Below are 22,368 nucleotides of genomic sequence, written 5' to 3' on the forward strand. Positions count from 1 at the left end.
CGTTACGGTAATTGTATTGTTACTAAATTTCATCTAATTGTCATTGCAAGTTAGTAACTTTACTGCATTGCAAATGATTCGTCCCTCGCATATTAAATGATTTATTATATATTATTGCATAAAGCCTAAAGTAAAGCAAAGTATTATGATGTAAGAATGATATGATTGATATAGAATGCTTGCAAGTGCATGTTGAATTGATGGAGCTCACCCCCTTTTGGTACTAGTCGGGGACATTGTACCCGTGCACGTTAAAAGGAAAAGGCTATGAAAAAAAATGAAAAAGAAAATGGTAAAAGAGTACCTTCATTGATACTAAATTAGATGATGGCTCCTGTGACGGTTGTATATATATGAAAATGAGAAAGATATGAATACAGATATGTCGAATGTAAACTAGTTATGATATGATAGGTATTTATAATTTATGTATATATTTAAATGAAATAAAATTTAAGATATGGAATGATAAGTGGCATCAAGCATATTTCTTATATTGCATTGAATTACTGTAGTTTATAAACTTGTGTTACTCATTAATCATCAAAAATTATAAGTGGCATCAAGCATATGTAGACAATGAACCTTGTGGCATCAAGATATGGAATGATAAATCATCAGAACATATAATTTTTATTTTGCTTACTACCCTTTCTATAAGATTTTTAACCTTCTTATAATCATTACAAGCACCAATAGTATTTACCCCTCAAATTTCTAAAACAATCTTGGTAATGAAACTAATCTTTTTTATTCCACATCAAATATATACCAAATTAAGCCTTCAAATTTGCCTCTCAAAAATCCATCTTCGCAAATAAACAATATCTCATCTTTCAAAATCTATCTTATCTTATGAAATGTATTTATTTTGATTGTTTTCTAGATACTATGAAGATATATATCCATCAAAATAATTCAATATTGTGTGGCCTAACTCTCTCTTCTAGAATCACCATATAATCATTGCATTAAACTTTATCTTTCCACCTAAATAAAAAAGAAGACATGTTTGTGATTTGGTGGCTCCATTTTCGAATATTATAAAATAAGGAACACATGAAAATCAATCGTACCGCAGTATTAACTGTAAAGATGATTTTCGCAATAACGATGTACACTAGAAGACCAACCAATTCATCCAAAAGATACATTTCAAACAAAGCTTATCAATGAACAAAAGTATCAAAATCAGCTGCATAAAGGTGTGGGAAAATAGCAATATTCATTTAACAATAATCTGTTATTCACCAACTTCCATAACTCATTCATTTAATTTGAACTTCTAGCTCAATCCAAGTTATACGCAATAAAAACTAGCATCCGAAAAAAGAATATCAAGTTTAAAAAAAAAAAGATAGAAGTTCATAAAAAAAAAAACAAAAAAAAAACAAACAAGGTAGAGATCGTGTAATGCCTGCATCTCAGGTGGTAAAGAGCCATGAAGTGGAAGGACTAGGGCGTCCATACATGAACCTTCCTCAAGGTTTTGAATCTTTTCCTCCAACTTGGATACCATTTTGTCAATCTCATCCTAAAAGAACCATGTTTCAATGATTTTTAACTTGTAGCAACTAATCAACAGCAACAAGGAAAAATAAGTTGCCATTATCAGGAAAATAAAAAGCTCAGCAGGTAAACTATTTGCTTGTTGGTGGAAGGGCAAGGGATAATATTTATTAATAGGAAAAAGTAAGTTGACTTCTGAGGCAAATGCAAACCTGTCCTGTCATAAATATAAGGATGTCTCCTGGTAGTTCACGAGAGTGTATGTCTGAAAATAGTGCTAACCACTTAATGGAACAGATAAGACAAAACATCATATTTAAACATACATGGAAAGCAAAAAAATTACCGGACATGCAACAGTCTCTGGGGTGCAAAAAAGATGAGAAATTTTTTAGTGGTTGACAGATAAGAAATAAAAACAATATTCACACTGGTATAAAAGAAACTGAACCTACATTGCCTAATCAAAACTGAAAAAGTAGGCTAGTTGAAAACTTGCTTGATCTGTGAAAATTACATCATTAAAATGGTTAAAATCAAGAATAGAACTTCATTAAAAAAAGAAAGACATAAGCATAACAATGTTTTTTATGATAGTTGAAGCTTTGCCCGATCATTGGAAGACCAAGGGAAATGATATATAAACTACCACTCATAGCAAGGAGAAGCAAAAAAAACCAAAAAAGAAAGAAAGAAGGGTTTAAGCAACGCCTTAATAGAATGGCCAAGTTGTTAAAAGACCCTGTAGCTCCAGCTACATGGTTTAGAAGTTGATTTATTGGTTGAGAAGTGCTTCATCATAATAGTTGAAAAGTTGATTGATCAGTGAAGATTACATCATTAAAATGGTTAATATCAAAAATAGAACTTTGTTAAAAATGAGGAACAATGTCTTCAATTAAACTTTAACATATTCCCTATCTTTGTAAGTCTAACGGCAATGATACATAAACTACTAAAAAATAGATAATTGAGTTTAAGTAATGACATAATAAAATGAGATTTTCGTTAAAAGACCATACAGCTCTAGCAACAGTAAGGTAGAATGGTTTTGGAAAAGATTCCTACTACAATTAAGAATAAAATAAAGTCCATATCATGGTTTAAAGGATCATCCAAAAACTGACTGAAATAACTGTTTTGGGTCAAATTTTGGGAGTACTGATCAAAGAAAATTTGATTTATTCATCATCCGTATGTTAGGGTTCATGAGCAAGAAAAAAATATGTGGTAAAAAATAGCTAGTGATATTGCAAAGTATATGCTTGAAAAATCAAAAGTAAAAGCTCAATTAAAAAAATGGTTTTTTGTGAAATCAAAATGTGCAAAAAAAGATCAAAAATTAAAAAATATATATTATAAAAATTAGTTTCAATGTAGAAGTTCGAAAAGATGGAAAAGATATAAAGTGGCCCACAAATATTCTAAGAAATTAATATATGATGCAAAGAATTTGATTTTTAATGATTTATATAATATATTAGATACTAAGGAAGGCGAAAGATGCATCTATAAATTAGCCAAGAAGTAAAGATTAGTTCAAGTGCAGTACATTAGAGATGAAGATTAAAAAGTATTTTGTTAGAAGAGAAGATTCAACATAGGCGAACGAGATATTTCAATAAAATTTTTAAAGAATATTGTGAGAATATTGTTGGAGGACTTTTGTCACCCTTAACGAATTAAGATATTTTGCGATCGAGTACGGCATAGAAAATAATAAATTATCCCAAATGACAAAAATACTATTTCTTGATCGCTTAAATAAAAAAAACGCACAACTTTAATTTTAATAGAGATTTTCACCTACTCAATATTTGATCGAATGAGATTTATTTTATTGTGGGGTAGATATGCCCCATAGAGACAAGCTCCTATAATTAATTACATCTCAAATATTTGTTACTTGAGAGCACTTTTGATTAAACTAGTGATTTTTTTTTTTTTGCATGAGTCATCAAAATACTTGATTTAAACGAGAATTTGACTTTTAATAGGACACAATGGAGAAAAAGGATTCATGTAGCCGACCCCACGTAGTGGGATAAAGGCTTGATGTTGTTGTTGTTGTTGTTGTTGAGTCATCAAAATACTGGCTAATATTTTCATATATTAGATTTAAAAAATTCTTGTTCAAAAATTTGGTCTTTGAGAATTTCAAGGATTATGAAATCAACTATAATCAAATTTTTGAAAGAGAACCAAAGAGAAGAAAATGTAGTACTAGATTATGAAGAAACTCAGAGGTACTCAAATAACCCTATATTAGGCTTTACATTTTAATATCAATTTTTTGTTTAATTTGATCAAATTTAATTTAGAATGTTGGGGCTTATATTCCAACAATACATGTTAAAAGAAATGCCCAGAAGGTGAGGGTTTATGAAGTGACTAGAAGTTAACAACAGCCTCAGACCCTAGAGCTAAGGTGCGAACTACTGAGGTGTAGTGTCTCGAACCTAAGTCTAACAGAGTGCAAAAAATTCATATCTGACATGAGGCATAGTCAGCCCAACCACTAGATTTACAATCCTGCTTAGAAAGTGCTACTAACTAAACCCACCTAACCGTTAGTCTGATCTTAATACATATGAAGAGTAAGGAAGATTGTTTTTATTTAGAGGATATGGCTTACAACTTGACTTGCAATGCTTTATGGCGGAAAATGTTGGCCATTAAATGAGAAGAATGTGAAACGAGTATATATGTGAAAAGGTTGGAGTAGGTCCGGTGACAGATAAGATTAAAAAGAGTAGCCTTAGATGCTTAGGTCAAATAAAATGTCATCCTTCCAATGACTCGGTTAGAATAGTAAATGTATTAGATGTGGCCTATGTGAAGAAAGGTAGAGGTAAAGCTAAAAAGAATTGGTTATAAAGTATTAGAAATGACCTTTTTTTATTAGATTTAAATGAGCATTTTCCCATTAATATGACACAATGGAGAAAAAGAATTCATGTAGCCAACCCCACGTTGTGGTGTCTGCATGTTAGGTCAAATATTTAATAGCCTTTACCTGCTTCAAGCCTAAATGGGGTAGGAAACAGCCTAAAACATCTTCCACAATCAATGACAAAGTAAGATGAAATTTTGGGAAAAATGCGGAGAACCTACTACTGCATTGGGGATAGAATTTGGAAAAAAGTAAGCATAATAAAGAAACTAATTCCAACATAAAAGCAACTCTTACATATTTTATAATGAAATAATATAGGTAATTAAATCTTACATACTTTCTGACTATGATATTTCTCAGTTATGCATAAAACAAAATGCATACATAAAATGAAACACTAGGTTTACTGGTTATGTAACCTTCTGGAGCCTTTTATTAAACTATAGTTAGAGATGACATGTGTCAATGGTAGTCTGTGTAACGTTGTATTTTGACTTTTTTAGAATAATTTTTACTGAAGTTCTTAGAACCCTATAAATAAGGGGTGATGAGGACTAGTTTGGGACTTATGCTAGTTTGATATTACAAGCTTTCATGAGTACTTCGTAGATTCTCATTTTCTCTCTCTCTCTCTCTCCTCTTCTTTCTGTTCACTCATTAGTTCTTAGGTCATCAACTCATAGAACTTACTCGCTAGTAAGGTGGAATGTCATCCAAAAATAGATCTGGATTCCAAAAAATTTGAAACCGAGTTTTATAAATTTGTCCATAACTTTTTATATGGTTGGTGGCGAGTTCTATATATGGGCACCCAAATTTTTCTACGGTTAGCAGAAATGTTTACAAAGGACATTATCAAGATGGCAAATGGTTTCTACCCAAGATCAAAGAGCAAAAAGGTTAATATTCTTCATGTCACCTTCGCATTGCTGTATTGATAATTTTTTGGTTTCAAAATTAAAATGGGCAGAAATCAGAAGAATTTTCATGCCATCATGTCTATATTCTACTTCATATATCTAGCGAGAATTTTTTTACATTTAAAATAAATTTTTAAAATAACATATCTTTAAATTATAAAACATAATGACATTTTCTAATTATATGTTTTCTTTAAAGAAATTAATTTTATATCTAAAAAATTATATGAATATAGCATTGCAATTATGAGTAATTGACAAAAAAACATCAAATGCAGAAAAGATATGAGAAACCCCAAGTGAGAAAAATCCAAATGACCAAAAAAAACACTCATTTTGACTACATTGCTTGAAGTTTGGTGAAAACAAGAAAGTGATGATAGATTTTTTTTTCCTGTTTTGACCCTGTTTGATAAACAAGATTTTGAAACTTCTTATTCACCAAAATGTTATTACTCAAAACGCTCCCATCAAAGTCATAAGGTTGTTTTGATTCATGGTCCTCTATATCTTCATAAATAAAGAGAGAGCTGAGGAACTTCAAGAACGAAAGGAGAAGTATCCCTGATAGTTGCAAAATAAGTGAAGAACATTTATGTAGGGATAGTGAAGGCTAGCACAGTAGGCTCAAAATCCAAAAGGCAACCTAGTAGTTCAAAATTATGAGAGCAAACATGAATTCATGAATAAGGCATAGTAAACATTGTAGGAGAAGAGTTTGGTCAATTAAATGCAACTCTTGTACCTAATCGGTTGATTTCCTCATATTGGTTATTCTAGAACAATTAAAATCATTGCGCCAAAATTTTTGGAAACAATAGGGAGGATTTCTTCAATTTCACCTTCAGATAACAAGATACTAAGCCAATCCAAACCTCCTTCTCAAGTAGACAAATAACTCCATTTCAATCAAAAAATTGGCTAAGAATGCGTAATAGCATCCATATGCAATGGCTTACCAAATATAAAACCCAACAAATATAAAGTGGATTTGTGGAAATGATGTAAATGTAGTCAAGAAAAAGCCGCCCCTACATGGGTGATAGTTGGTTCTTCAGAATCATCAAAATGAAGAGACCACCCAAGCATTTGCATCAAAAACAGTCATTAACATAGAAGGTTCACCTAGCAAAAAGTACATTGTAGTCCGCTTCTAAAAGTAATATTATAATGATATGGTGATGAACAATAAGCCCAACTGAATAAATTTGCGAATAATATCCATCTTGGGTCAATCCAAAAAAAATTTGTAATATAAACAATTTTCAAGGTACAAGTTAAAAAGTGCAAAAGTAATTTTTTTCCTATTTTCAAATCTCAGTAAAATTATTAAATACATTTCTATAAAAAAATAAGTACAAGAAATAAAATAATTTTTTCAGTTGCTTTGAACTCAGGAAAATGGCCTTCTAAACTGATCACATTAAAATAATAGAAAAAGAAAAGAGAATCTTGATGTTCTCCTTGTCGAAAGAATAGCAGCAGTGTTGGGTTTTGAGATTACAAACCTGCTAAATTAAACACTTCTTGATTTTCATTGGTAGATCTGTATCTCTTACCATGATTTTGAAGTTAAATACTATTTTATACATGGTCATCTTAACATGAAATTTGGGGCAGGAAAATAAGAAGAAAGATTTTTTCTTAAATAAATAAGGTTCGAAGCACTAAATATTCAGTTTGTCGAGAGGTGGAAACAATTTTGCATAGGGCCTTGGAACATAAGACCATTATCTTTTTGCCCCTCATGCTGATATTGACGCTGCTTACAACTTGAATTTTGACAATGAAAGTTCTTATGTTCAGTTTTGTGCTTCCTTAATCAAATTCAAATTTTTTCATTTACTTCAAGCATCTATCCAAGGCCATGAGGGTATGACTTGAGACATTATCATAATTTACATGATATATAATAATCTCTAATTAGGCCACACCTGATTTTACAACTCGAATTTTAATAATCATTTTCAAAAGAAAGTCTATTGGTATTTATCCTTAAAAATAGAATAAGCCTTTCAATACAAAGATTCAAGGGTGTTATATAATTCACTTTTTCATCTTCAAGCAACAAAAAAGTAAACCAATCTCTTTCCATCCCACACCCTCCCCACAGGAAAGCTCAACTGTTGTATGCCTTCTTGTGGGGCCTTTTTTTTTTATTTTAAACCCATGCGGTTAATGGATATAAGCATGGTGTGTCGAAGCGCAAGGAAAGGCATGCCTTATAATCATAGTAGGTTCTTCCAGGTTGCAATCCAATAAACAAACCTGCCATAGTTTCGTTCTTTTAAATAGTCATTATTTAAGATATTCCCGGGTACCACTAAAATAAGAATCAACAATTCTAGAGAAACAAGGTGACGTTCGTGATGTTGTTTTGAGCTTCTCTTACATTCATATTTCCTTGGAAACAATTTAAATATGAAATGATTCAATTCGTTGATTGAATGACTTTAAGGTCCATGCAAAGTGACTAGTCATAAATTGATGTTTCAATGGAAACAGCAACAAAAGTTCAAAATAAGTGCGCATATTGCAAGTATGATTGACTAGAGACTGAAGTTATCTATTCTTACCAAACAGATAATTCAAACCAGGTAAGCGAAAATGATGTAAGTAGGTTACAAATGTATTTTTAGATAAAATATCAATAAAACCAGAACAATACTTATAATATAAATAAAGAGAAATTATCATAAAAGAAATGAACTTTCTTCCATCTTAGGAGCAGTAACACTAAACAAAAAGATGTAAGCATTTAAAATTATATTCTCACCAAGAGCAGTTCTCATGGATGAATCAATATAGTTTTTAGGGCGTTCGGAACTGTATAACTTTTCTACAGGAAATAATTGTCCAGGAACATTCAATATGGGACAGTCTGAGAAGAACTTCGATACTTTCACTCCATCTAAAGTTGCTGAAGTAATAAGAACTTTTAAATTTGAAGAGCGCATCTTGACCAAACGTTTCATCAACCCAAGTAATATGTCACTGCCTAATGAAACAAGATTAAGAGCATATCTTTTTTTATGTAAAAGACACATGTCAATGTACTTAAGCTCCACGATAATTTAACAAAGAAACCTAAGCAACAAAATTAACAAAACTACTGCACACAAAAGCTACGTATCGGCAAGGATCTTGAAACACAGTGATGCATCAAATGTTCAAATTTGTATTACTGAAGCATTTTGCAACATACTCAGCACTAAATTAAAAAGAGCTACAAGGCTGGATGAAAATCAGATACTTATTTGCACAATATGAACATAATTTGAGAACTCGTTGAAAAACAAATTTGCTGTATGATGAGCATATTTTGAGCCAGCACATGGAAGAAACGTGCATGCATCCTAAAGCCCATTCATCCATGTACATCTAAACGCATGTTGATATACAGGTATGCAGACACAGAGCAGAAGCACAAGCATAAATGTATAATCCATAACGTACAATTACATGAATCATAATTAGCATTGTGCAAAAGTATTTAGTTTATTATACATACTTACTCCATTAATTCAGGATAAATCTTGGAACTGATGCTAACTCTAGTTAGAATCAATCTACTTTCACAACATCGAGCAAGTTTATGTTTTTGTCTACCTGCTTCCAATCCTATGATTTTCACATTAATTAAATGTTCCTGTCGTATTGAAGCATTTTTACAGTGCAAATTCTTTGTGACAGTCTTTTATAGTAGGTAATCCTACAAGAGACTAACAAAATTATTTGTAACTCTATACTTACAAGTTCTCCACAAATTAGCCTTAAAATTACTAAAATTTATTTTTGAGTCTCTATGATAGTCTCTCAAAAAGAATCCTAAGGCATTTCTAAATTTAACCACTCTGATTTGATTCTAGAGATTATAGCCTCAATTATATTTGCGTTCTTTTGTATGGCTAAAAGCATCTGAAATTATAAAACCTAAATGCCCTACAAAATTGGCTGCCACTATTAATTTCAAGTTTACTAAAATTACATGTTATGAAATTTATTTCTTCATGCTCTAAAAAATTCATGCCCTAGCTCTTTTGACACAAATTTTCAAAAAACAAATTAAATTGCAGATAAGACACTTGTCAAAGATTTTGTCCTCATTTTTTAAGAACTTTATTATCTAGTTCCAGGCTTTTCATAGGCGCAAGTTCCTATGCTTAATTACCTCTCCCACAGGCAAAAGAGAATTTTCAAATAAGGTTAGTCATTAAGTGCTAAATGCTTAGCATATAGTAGCATAAATTTGATTTTAGGATTAAGAAATTTATCACCTTTAGCTTAAAGTAAATGGTGGGAGGAAGGATAAGAAAATTAATCATGATCTCATTATTCCATTATCCTGGGTTGTCAAGAACCCTAATCTACTAAATCAAGGAAGCTAGTTGACCCATCATGATAGAAGAATCCTTGTTGGTAGACATATGATGTCGTACAGGGGAACTTTATAGGCCTAGAGTTGATGTTTATCTAAGGGGATAACTTGAGTTGACTTTAGATACATACCATATCAAGTGCACTCTATGATTCAAGAATTAAGAGGCAAAAGACATTAGAAAAAATATGAGTTATAATCATGACAATAATACAATAGTGTCATTTTGCCCAATCAGTGGGCGTCACACATAACTGTTATTTTGTGGTAGTATTTTATGGCAAGAGCATCCAATCAAACGACAAGGGCCTAGTCCTTACGATCTTTTCAAAGTGAACATAGAGATATGCTTTATAGGATATTGGCTCTTTGTGAGCAAGGATTATCTTAAATTTGTCAGCTTTGACAAACTGTTACGAAGGTTAGATAAGCATTTTCTTTAAGCTTTAGGGGATAGATTTTAGATGAGTATTTTATATGCTTTAAGGTTCAAGAGCTCTCAACCTTATTTTCCTACACAACTTACTTAAGAACTCCATAATATTCTCTAACAAAGAATCCTCGAGCACTTCTCTGTGGCTCTAGAAAATGGCGCGTTGGCACAAATCCCGCATTGCAGCCGTAGGATTTCATTTCCCTTAAGTCAAATTGTATTTAACCAGATTTCCTTTAAGAGTAGTATCAGGGTTTAATTAGATCATGGCTCTTAATTTTTATGAGCGCAAACACTCATAGTTAATTACCCCTCTTAACAGAAATGTAAGAGAGAACTCTCGATTAAGGATGAATAATTTTTAGGTGATTTTAGTCTCAATTGTGGAGAAAATGGATATAAGCCCAATCAAGATCTCATGATTCCATCATCCCGGGTATACCATAGGTTTCAGTCTACCAACACTAACAACCATTGACCGCAGTGTCCACGGGATCTGATTAGCAGTCATAGGTTCCCTCCTCTAAGGGATCCCGAGTAGACTGAGGTGATCAGCTGTAAGTTTTAATTTGATTGGGTTTTGGAGTTTACATCTATTAGAATACCCATTAGTTGGTTTGGGATTTATGACTTCATTTCGAAGTTACCCAGAAGTTTGAATTGAAGCGGGTTTTACAGCTTCTCTTGGAAGTAGCCCAGGTGTTTGAATTTGAGTCAGGACTTACAGCTTTCATTAAAGTAGTTTGAAAAATGAGTCTTACGACTTCTATTAGAAGTAACCCATTCGTGGGTCTTACAACCTAACCCTATAAGCTAAGTTGCTCATTAATTTGAAGTTGATTGTTTGGGTTTTAGGGTTATTACAACTTATTTAGCAATTTCCCTAACATGAGGATCTTACAACTTCACTTAGATGTTGCCCATTAGTGGGTCTTATAACCTAGCTCTACAGCAATGTTGCCTAAGGATTTAGTTATTTGAGTAGGTCTTATAGCTTCTCTTTTGAAGTTGCCTATAGGTGGGTCGTACAACCTAATCCTTTATAGATTAAGATGCCCGTTGATTTTTATTTGAGGGTTTGATATTTCATTTAAAAATTTCTCAAATAATTGGTTCACGACTCTCATTAGAAGTTGCATACTTATTTGGGTAGAATAGAACGTATTGCTTCCCTATAAAAGTAGCCTGTTAGTGGATCTTACAATTTAGCCCTATAGACTAAACTTCCCATATATTTTTTATTTGTTTGTTTGAGTGGACAATAATTGCCTGTTAGCTTGACACTATACTGTGATTTTCAGTTAATTACTAGCTCGACATATACTACCCAGCAGTTGTTGTTGTGTGACACTAATGCTTCTACTATAGAATTTACATTTTTTCTTTTCAGTGTCGTTGACTGTACAATTAATTACTTTATCAGTAACTTGTTCTATTTGTTCTACTTTCTATCTGTAGCTTAGTATAGCACTTGCTTTTTTCTTGTTTTAGCATTTATTTTCATGCTATTGAATTTTATTTACTTGTTTGCAAAAGTTTGTGTTGATTCAAAGTTTAGAGGGTTTGCAGTGTTTGTAGAGAGAAGTTTGAGAGTTTGTGAGCTTTGTGTTTGAGAGTTGGTTGTGTTTAGTATGCTAAGGGTTGGTTGTGTTTGTTGAGTTTTGAGTTGTGAATTGAGTTTGTTTGGGGGTTGGCTGTGTTTGAGTTGTTGAGTTTTGTGTTGTGGTTTAACTTTGTTGGTTGTGTTTGAGTTGTGAATTTGAGCTGGGTTGTTGAGTTGAGTTGTGAGTTTGAGTCGTTGAGGAGTTGTGTTTGAGTTGTGAGATTAAATTGAATTGTTGAGTTGAGTTGATTAATGCGAATATTTTTATTATGCATTTTATTTTATTTTTAAAAGGTTTTGAATTGGCTGATTAATTAATTAATTTAATTAAATAAATAAAAGTTCAATTGATTAATAATTTATTAAGTTAATTATTAATTTAAATTTTATTTTTAATGAATTGTTATTTTAAATTAATTAAATGTATAATGTATTATTAAGTTGTTCAATTAATAAAATTTAAAAGTCATTATTTCTTTTGAATTTAATTACAGATTAACATTTCAATTAATTAAAATAAATTGATTATTTTTAATTAACTTATTTATTTAATTAAATGTTAATATAAATTTTGAATTAATCAAATAATGAATTAATTTAAATTTTGTAATTTTGATTTGGGTTTAATCAATTAATATTGATAAATTAGTATTAATATTAGCTTCAAAGTGTGCTTTTGAAACAAATTGATTCAATGCCAAGCACTTGTGCTCCACCCTGTCACCAAGCATGTGAATATAATGAAGTGAAACAACTGGTGTGAATAGTGAGCTTCAAGGCATCAAGCACATTTTGGGCTCGCAAATTGTGAGGACAAGTCACTAGTTGTAAGTGGTTTATTTTGTTATCAATTCAACGGCATTTAGGGTTCACACAAAGAAGATTCAGATGTTAAGGCCCTAATCCACAATCAATGGAAGGTATTGCAAATATTCTCCTTTATGCCTCAAATAGCTCTTGATTTTTCTCCACATCGCAGAAGTAGATGCCATGCCATCCATAAAACATAGCTCGATTGGCCACAAACTCACAAATAGTAAAAGACACAAAATAAACAGTATGAAACACAATTTGTAAATGATCTCACACATAAGCAACTCTTAATTTCAACATGTGGGATAATTTTTCACTTTACTTTATATCCATGGTTTCCAAAAATTTACACCAATCTCTTCTGATGAAGCTGTTTTTTGGGTTAAATTTTTAAAAGACAGATTGGAATGCAGACAAAACACTACCCAAAAATTTTGCCCAAATTTTATGAATACTTTATAACAAGGTTCTAGGTTCCAATAAACGCAAGCTCCTATGGGTTGCTACCCATCCCGATGATTAAAGTTAATGCATAGGCGTTAAGTATTTAACTTATAATAGCAATAATTTTATTTTAGGTTAGAAAATATTTACAACTATTATTATCTTATAAAGAAGATAGTTGGAAAACTGTTGAAGCAATTTCGGCTCGGTTGAACCGACCAATTCAATATATATTATTTTTCATTTAAACACAAGTTTTCATTTTTTATTTTTATTTAATTAATTTTTTTAATTTAAAATATAAACTTAAAGGCATATAAACAAATAAATTTAAATAGTTGTCAGCTGGCCACATCATGCAACTTTATTTATTATTTGTGGTTTGTGCTTCCCTATACAAAGTAACCATTTTAAATTCTCTTATGATGTGAGACTAAAAACTCATAAGAATTCAGCATCAGAGTTAAAAGTGTTGAACTTTGAAATTACTTGGGTTATAAATTTAAGCTGAGAATGCGTATAATTCATAAACTTTAAGAACATAAACTGTCATATTATAAAATTTATATCTTACATTAAATATTATATTATTATTCTTATTAAATAGTATATATATATACATGTATATGTATACATATACATGTATATGTATACATATACATGTATATATATATGTATATATATATTCACATTAATGTTTAATCAAGCCTTTTAGTAAGCTTTATGTTGAATTTGAATGGAGCTTGTTCATGAGCTTTAATCAAAATAGTCATGTATGTTTTATTAAAATTTTAATTATTACGTAGTTTATATTATATTTGAATAATTTTAGTACTTATTACGTCATCTGGTTCAACCCTAGTTGAATCATCGAACCGTGAACATTTCTTTCTAGTTTGTAGTGTGGTCTGATTTTCAATTAGTTTATTTTTTAAAACAGATTACTTAGTTTTACTTTTTACAAATGGACTTAAAATGCTACAATTTATTTCATTATTTTCATAATAATAAATCATCTAGTGGTTGTTGAATAGTCAAATACTATTAATATTTCCTATGAGATATGCACTTCAATTAACATAAACATGCACTTTGTTGTGCTTCGCGCATCAAGCAAAAAAATAAACCATTGTGTTGACAATCTTATTGATCAATAAACACATAATTTGATCACAACAACACAACAACATCAAGCCTTTATACTACTACGTGGGGTCGGCTACATGAATCATTTTTCTCTATTGTGTCCTATTAAAGGTCAAATTCTCGTTTAAATCTAATAAAGAAAAGTCATTCCTAATATTTTCTAACCATGTCTTTTTAGGTCTGCCTCTACCTTTCTTAACATAAGTCAAATCTAATACCTCTACTCTCCTAACGGGGTCATTGGAAGGCCACCGTTTTATGTGACCAAACCATCTAAGGCGACTCTCTCTAATCTTATCTTCTCCTGGAGCTACTACAACATTTTCACGTATATGCTCATTTCGTATCATATCTCTAAGCGTAAAGGCATATATATATATATATATATATGTGTGTGTGTGTGTGTGCGCGCGCGCGTGTGTGTGTGAGTGATGAGAACATTAAAATATAATTTCCTTTAAATGTCCCAAAACCACAATCTGCTTCACAGGGCCATAGAATTTGCACCTAGCATCAATATCCAAGTTAAGTTGAGCTTTGGCCAAGCCAGGCCCAGCGCAGAAGGTACCTAGCTTGGCAATGCTAATCAGCAGTCTTCAAAAAAAATATGAAGAATAAATGTTAAGCATATTTAGGGCATTTACTGTGAAAAAAAAATTTAAAAAAAAAATAAAAAAAAAAAACTCATTCATCACAAAGTATGGCACAAAACCTTTTAATTATATAAAAAAGAAAAAAATAATCATGCAAACTATGATTTATTATTCAAGTAAATTCAGTAATGTGTTCATTGATATAATTCAAAAAAAAAAATCATTCCAGTATTTAAATAAACCACTCTCCTAAAGAGCATGCGTAAACTGTTCCATAATAACAAAAAAACTTCAAAATTTGTCCTTCGTGTTATAACAGTCAAAACAACTATTCAGGTATCAAGTATCGTGTTAAAAAGCAAAAACGCATAAAAATACTTCGTGTTGTAATGGTAATGAATATAGAGCAGTAACTGTATGAAAGAGGCATACGTGTTTAAGCTTCTCTCATGAGCTTCGTCAAGAATTATGACTGAATATTGATCCAATCTAGGATTAGAGAGGCTTTCACGGAGAAGAACACCATCAGTGAGATACCTGTGAACTCCAAGCAAGGTGATTCAAAATTTGTTTTCATACGCAAATAGAAGATCATGATCAACAAAGCTTCATGAAACAGTTGATAAAGAACATCTCACTTGATGCAAGTTTTATCAGATGTTCGATCTTCAAACCGAATGGCATAGCCCACTTCTTCACCAAGCTGTGCACCAACTTCTAAAGCAACCCTCCTTGGCGCTCAACAAGTGATTAAACAAGCCAGTGAGAAAAGCGCAAAAAAAACAATAAAACAATTATAACAAACTTTAAAATAGCATGCTTTGAAGTGACGATAAAAAACTAAGATTCTGATAAGTCCAAAAACTGTGATTTCCATTTCCGAACCAACATGGTTAAGTGCTTGATTTCATGAGGAAAACTATCTGCATTCAGGTGAGCACTCGAATAATCCCAAGAGAATGCAGATCCTCACTCACAAGAAGCAATAGGTTTACACTAATTTTGTCAAATTTTTCAGCTGCTTTGCATTTCAAAATATGTGGCAGCGCAATTTTTATTTTTGCAGAAAACGTGCAACGGAAGGCACTCTACTGGATGCACACCTTCTCCATGGCTCACCACCACGGACCATATACGAGAAAAGCAATTTTTTCAAATCTAAATAAGTAAAACTGACTTTATTTCATACCAAACAATATGACAGGGAAACATACCAGTATTAAGGGAAGCCTAAGCCTTTGAATAATTCATTTGTGAGTTATAGCTTAGTAATTGTTGAACATTTCAACTTTGAATGGATCCAAAACACAATAACGAACAAAACAAGAATACTGAATACCATATTTTTTCAAAACATATATATATATATATATATATATAGATATAGATATAGATATATATAAAGGAGAGCAAGAAAACATGTACGTCATCATATTCTGAAATTCTGTGGTAAGAAGTTTTCTGAATGGAATCGATTAATGTTGCAGAAGAACATGGATGATGAAATTTTATTGTCTAAATTAAAAGCAAGTAAAAAATTGTGCTCTTGTTCATTCACATATGCTGTCACTGTATTATAAAGTTATGGCAATAATTCTGTAACTGCCATGATATTACGCTCTCATTCTGTTTCTTACATCTTATTTTGAAGTTATAACTATCATTCTTATCAACCATTAATAAATCCAATATCATTTTGGCAATGCTCACAATTACTCGTATCGTAAACATGTCACAGCAGTACATGACCCATTTTATAATAGGTGAGAAGTACCGTGATATGCATTTAGAATTTGTAAGTCTGAGTCTCTTATAATGCAAGTCTATGTCTCTGAAAGTTATAAGTTTTGTTTCTAGTGCAAAAATTTTCAAGTCCCAAAATATAGTAAAAATTATAAGTTTTGTTTCTAGTGCAAAAATTTTCAAGTCCCAAAATATAGTAAAAATTCCAGCAACCTCCAAGCATCTCCTCTATGTGGGAGAAATTTTGGGGAGTTGGGCCTAACCACAGTGCTATGAAAAGAATGTACGACCATTGTTGAGTGACACCAAGGTCAAAATTTTGTAATCTCATCACTAAGAATGGTGTATATGAGGTACTTATATGAGAAATTTTAGCTTAGCCCAAAACAACTGTTTACGTCGCACAAGCCATTAACGAGGGGGCTCCTTCAACCACGCTAAAAAGTGTATAAAGGGTTTGCCCTACAATGACGAGTACATCGCTTGTAGGTTCAATCGCTGATCTGCACACTCAACAAGCCAAGCACGTAACTAGCAGGGTTCACGAGCGACGTTGAAAATGTCGTCGACCCGCTACCCAACATGCTAAAAAAATCATATATTAGTTTCCACTAGCCGCATCGAATGCATTTTGGCATGATTGGGAGTTACTCATATTTATGAATCATTATACTTGCACGGTTAATAAGGCAATGACGTGGTCGGAGCAACTAACCTACAAGCAAATACAATGCATCATAGCACATAATTTTTATTTAAATTATTTTTGCTAAAATTATCATTTATATTTTTTTATTTACTTTATTATTTTTTAAGAGAGAAAGAGAGATCTAGAAGTGTTTGGTGGAGAGATGATGGAAATGGTAGAGAAAGCATTCGTTCAAATTTGAAGAAGAAAAAGAGGAGGGAGATGGTTGTGGACATGGTGTGGGAGAAATCAAGAGGTAGTGATGTTTGTTGAAGTGTTGTGAGGAATAAGATATAAAGAGGAAATAAAAGAGAGAGAGAGAGAGGGGGGGAGAATGAGAGGAATAAAGAGATAGGGCTGAACATTGCATTTGCATTCATAAACAATTACCCATTACAAAGAATAAGAAAAATAAAAGGCCAACCCCAAAAAGCCCCTAAGAGGGGCCAAAACTATTCCTATCATCCTCAAGGATGTCAAAAAAAGCTTGAGGAATACATGTGTTGAAAGTATCTCCTATATCCCAAACAAAACTATCCTCAATTGCTCTTTGAGCACAAAAATGAGCCGCCTTGTTATATTGTCTATAGGTATGGACAAAAACCACCTTACGAAACAGCATCATCCAATCGAACGTGTCCCCATCTTCCAGCTGAAACCGCCACCCCTCTTGCTGCTTGACTTTCTGCAAATAGTCCATAACGCTGGCATTATCCCCCTCAATGACAACTCCCTCGACCTCGTACATCCAGTCTTGGGTAAGCTTTCCAATATAGAGATAGGGAGGAAGAGGATAACTTGAAACCAGTGGCTGGAATTGGGGAGGGCAAGGCTTCAATCAAGCAAGGTAGTTCCGATAAAGTGTAGAGGGAGGAGGTCGAGTCATGAGCTAGCTTTTGCATGTGAGAGCAAGAATCGAGATAGTAAGGGAAGTTGAGGCATGCACCTATTTCGTGCACTATGTTGTTTTGTGAGGAGATAATATGAGGGAGGCGGCAATGAGAGTGAGGAAGCGAGAGAGTTTTGAGTAAATGAACTTAAGGTTTAGGTTTTGATTAGTTCATTTCTTTTTTGCAAACATTATTCTTTTAGATAGCCAAAAATGAAGGGCAAAGATGCCATCTTAGTTACCAAAAGAACAGGATAGTCGCACATGCTAGAATGATCTAGGATTATATATATATCAGTTAAATATTAAAAAGATTAAATTTTAAAGATAATACTTGAATTTTAAATAATTAAATATCTATGTTAAGTGTTGTCGATTCGCTTTCAATAAGTCTCATTTGGATAATTTCGGCGTTCCCGTTGCAATGGCGTGATCCATTTTGCAATCAAAGATCATTTCAAGTGATTTAGCATAAGTTCGATGTATGTCGGGTTTCCTCTCCATGGTCGTTCAATATATTTTAAGGGTCAACAAATGTCACCCAATAAATATAGTTTGTACTTGCAGCGGATCATATTTTTTTTTAAGTTGATTAACCATATGAATCCCCATATCTTAAGTTTAAATGTCACGCTAAGATTTTGACTTTACGAATCTCCAAGAGCTTGCTCAGATATCACACTGAGGGTTATACTTTTCAAATCTACCAAAGGTTCACATGAACACTAATATAATAATAAACTCGTCCTTAACTTGCTTTGAAAGTTTGCTAAACTTTGATGATTTCCCTTGAATAAAGGAGAGATTAACCTTAAGGATCAAGTGTTGGAATATTCCAAACCTCTTTTGACTCGTCTTATGCTAGATTGTTAAGCAAATCAAAGATTTTTATCGATCTGATGCATTGTGTTGAACAGACTTATTGATGACTCTTTCTTTCAAAGGGATCTTTGAGAAAGGAATATCTTCAGTCGTAGCTTTATGCTTTGGTGGACTTAGCAAAGGAATTTATCTGAATTATCATAATCTACTTATCAGGGATTGAACATACCTTTTGCCGAATGCTTTGTGCAGCGGACTTGATGAAGGATGTCATTTTGATGATTTTGAGGATTTTGAGGATCTTTATACCCAATGTTTTGTGTGGCGAACTTGATGAAAGAACTACCCTGAATTGTCATCGCTTGACTTTTCAGGAGGTAAATACACCTTCTACCTTGACGAGTTCAATGAATGACGTATGTCGGCAGCCCAGCCCTCGAGGCTTATGTTAAGTCAGTGGCACATAGTCCTCGGTCTGATGGTTCATGCATAACGGACTTGTTGATGAAAAAACTCCATGGACTTTATATGAAGCTTGAGACAACTTTTTTGGTCTGATTCTTTTTGCTTTGTCAAACTTATTGAAGAAGAAGATATCCTTCAGTTTAGATTTGCGCTTAATAGACTTAATGAATGAAATTAGCATTTTAAATTGGTAGGATATTTGGCTTAGCTTGATGCCCTCTTGACTATCGGACTTTCCTTTTGGTAATAGCCATATCATTTAACTAGTTAGGAAGGACTCATCAATCTAGGCTACTTAAATTTATCAAAGTTGATATATTTGAACTTGATAGCACTTGTCAACTAATCGATAACATGGGAGCTTTCTTATTATGGCCTTTCTTATGGCTTATTGAGTAAGAGCGAGCTGTCAATGACACTGTCACATATGGGCTTGTTGAGCCTGACCTCATACACATGCTCGAGCACTGGCCTTGGGCTACAATAGTTTGGGCTTTTAGGACCTGATGCATTGCAGTTTAAAGACCTTATAGTGTTTCTGCCTAGCTTTTCAAGTCTTGACATTCACATTTGGGACTGAGATGTTCTAGAAATGAATGCTTGTTCACAAGAGAGTTTCTAGAAGATTCAAGTATGATTTTTTATGATAATCTAAAAATACATTCTCGCCTCGCAAGAGAGTTTCTAGAATGTCAAAATATAATTTTCATAGTAGTCTAGAACGGCATTCTCGCTTCGCAAAAGAATTTCTAGATAATGTATGTATGATTTTTGAGATAATCAGGAAACGAAATCTCGTTTCGCAAGAGAGTTTCCAAGGATCAAATTATAGTTTTTATAATAGTTTAGAAACATATTCTCACTTCGCGAGAGAGTTTTCAAAATATATAAATATGATTTTCCCAGTAATCTAAAAACACATTCTCGCCCTGCAAGAGAATTTCCAGAGAATCGGGATGTGCTTTGTGATATAAATAGGGACGATACATTGTTCAACAAGAGAGCTTTTAAAAACAATATTTTCATCATTCCTCTTGTGTATATACTTTTCTCAACTATGATGCACCGACACAGACACATCAATTATTGAAAATATAGGACACGGACACTAGTTAGACATGGTATTATAGTTTTTATATTTAAAATAGTGTATAAAAATTGAAAATGTATAATATTAAAATAGTTTAAAAATAATAAGTCATTTAACTAAAATTTGTGCTTAAAATGATTAATATTAGGACGTCGCGAGTCGGTTGTCGATGTCATTTATCATTCATCGAGAGAGGAGACGACAATACTATCGAGAGTAGTGCATCGATATTATGCAGTAAATATCGGGTGTTAATGCTAAGAGAGCATTTATCATCGATGTTAAGAGGGCGTTGGTCGTCGATGTTGAGAAAGCGTCGGACAAAGATGAGATATCAAGTTATGGGTGTAGAAATTGTCAGCGTCGAGCATCAATGTAAAGAGAGTATCAAACTTTGATATGGATATCGTTTTGAAATGTTCATGTTGTAACTTGTAACAACGTCAGACGTTGATTTTGAAATGATATAGAGTATTGTGGTGAAATCAATATTGTGACCCACCAAAGAAAAAAAAATGTTGTAACCCGCCAAAGAGAAATGAAAATGGGAATATTCAATGAATGAGGTATTGAGTGCGGACGGGATTAATTTGGTGTTATGAATAGAAAATAAGAAATTTAATTTTTATATTTTAAATAAGTAAAAATTTTAAATAAAAAAACTATATTTTAAAAAATTCATAAAATATTTAAGACATGTGTGTCCAATTTATATTTAATATTTTTTAATCAGACACATTTTCGGTGTGTCCGACACGTGTTGAAGAAATGTTGGACGCGTGTCGTATCGGATACGTGACGGACGTTGCACGGTTCTTTGAGAAGAAGTGTCGGTGCATTATAGTTTCTCAAGTATTGTCCATTGATTGGTGGCATGGGTCTTTAAACATTCAAGTCAATGAGTTGATAGGATCTTTGTTGATACACTTTCTCAATAATGAAGGCGGCTTCCCAATTTAGTTTATACATCCTTGCTCGATACATGTCAAGATTTTATTAGACTTGAATTTTCATATCTGGTGTAACATGCTCTTCCATTCATAGCTTCGCATTTTGATCTTAAGTGAGGTAGCTCTAAATACTAAAGCATAAGGAGTCTCTTTTGTAGAGAGCCTATAGAACTCTCAGCAATCCCTTGACATGCACCAATTAGATCAGTTATTACAAACAATATTGGAAGTAATACTTTCTATTACCTTAGTCAAATTGTTCAAACAAAACGGGAAATAGAACATGAAAATAATAGTATTAAAAGGGTAGTAAAACATAATTCCTTCTCGGAATGATGCGCAGGCTGGAATACGACGTATAGGAAACACCGCTTTACAGTTCCTTATGTGTTACAATACTTCGCAATCAGCAGAAAGACGAGCACTTTCAGACAAAAAATGAAGATAAGCGGGGAAATACACCTCGAAACGGATACAGCAGCAACTCTGCGAGGTTGGGTGATTGCGATTGCTCCGGATCGCGTGTATCCTCTGCGGTGTAGAATCTGAGACAGCTGAGTGCTTTTTCCGGAGCCAGTTTCTCCAATAATCACGACCACGGGATTCTTCTCCACGGCCTCCACTATTTTGTCTTCGAACCGAAGAATCGGAAGAACAGCCATCAACCGAGCTCAGGCAAAATTTTCAAACGCTAAAATATGACGAAATCACATGTGGTCGGAGTCCAGCCCACCGTAGGGTTAGAGCTTTTATTCTGCACGGAGACAAGAACCGTCTAGGTTAACTTCGGTACCAGCATCGAGTGGAGCTGGTTACTCACCAATAAAGTGATGTGACGCATTTTTATTGATTTTTGGATGTCGTTCGCACTCCGCACAGAATAATTCTTCGTAGGGTTAAGGCCTAGTTTGGTTCGGCTTAATTTCTCAGTTTCACTTTGAATTCGGTCAAATCAGTTATTTAAAATTGTTCAGAATCACTACTTA

General features: G+C 32.8%; 1 protein-coding gene across 1 annotated transcript in view; it reads right to left on the bottom strand.

Annotated features, from left to right (window-relative positions):
- Nucleotides 1-22,166, bottom strand: part of LOC110100287 (probable pre-mRNA-splicing factor ATP-dependent RNA helicase DEAH4) — a 51,252-nt gene extending 29,086 nt beyond the window's left edge. Inside the window, exons 1-6 of the mRNA XM_020827724.2 lie at nt 21,845-22,166; nt 15,374-15,466; nt 15,168-15,272; nt 8,102-8,319; nt 1,722-1,774; nt 1,418-1,534 (exon numbers count right to left, since the gene is read on the bottom strand). Of these exons, the coding sequence (XP_020683383.1) occupies nt 1,418-1,534; nt 1,722-1,774; nt 8,102-8,319; nt 15,168-15,272; nt 15,374-15,466; nt 21,845-22,044 (786 nt within the window). The 5' untranslated portion in view covers nt 22,045-22,166. The remainder of the gene's footprint in view (nt 1-1,417; nt 1,535-1,721; nt 1,775-8,101; nt 8,320-15,167; nt 15,273-15,373; nt 15,467-21,844) is intronic.
- Nucleotides 22,167-22,368: the final 202 nt, after the last annotated feature.

This window comes from Dendrobium catenatum, unplaced genomic scaffold (genome assembly GCF_001605985.2).
Source record: "Dendrobium catenatum unplaced genomic scaffold, ASM160598v2 fragScaff_scaffold_1221, whole genome shotgun sequence".
NCBI classification, from domain to species: domain Eukaryota; kingdom Viridiplantae; phylum Streptophyta; class Magnoliopsida; order Asparagales; family Orchidaceae; genus Dendrobium; species Dendrobium catenatum.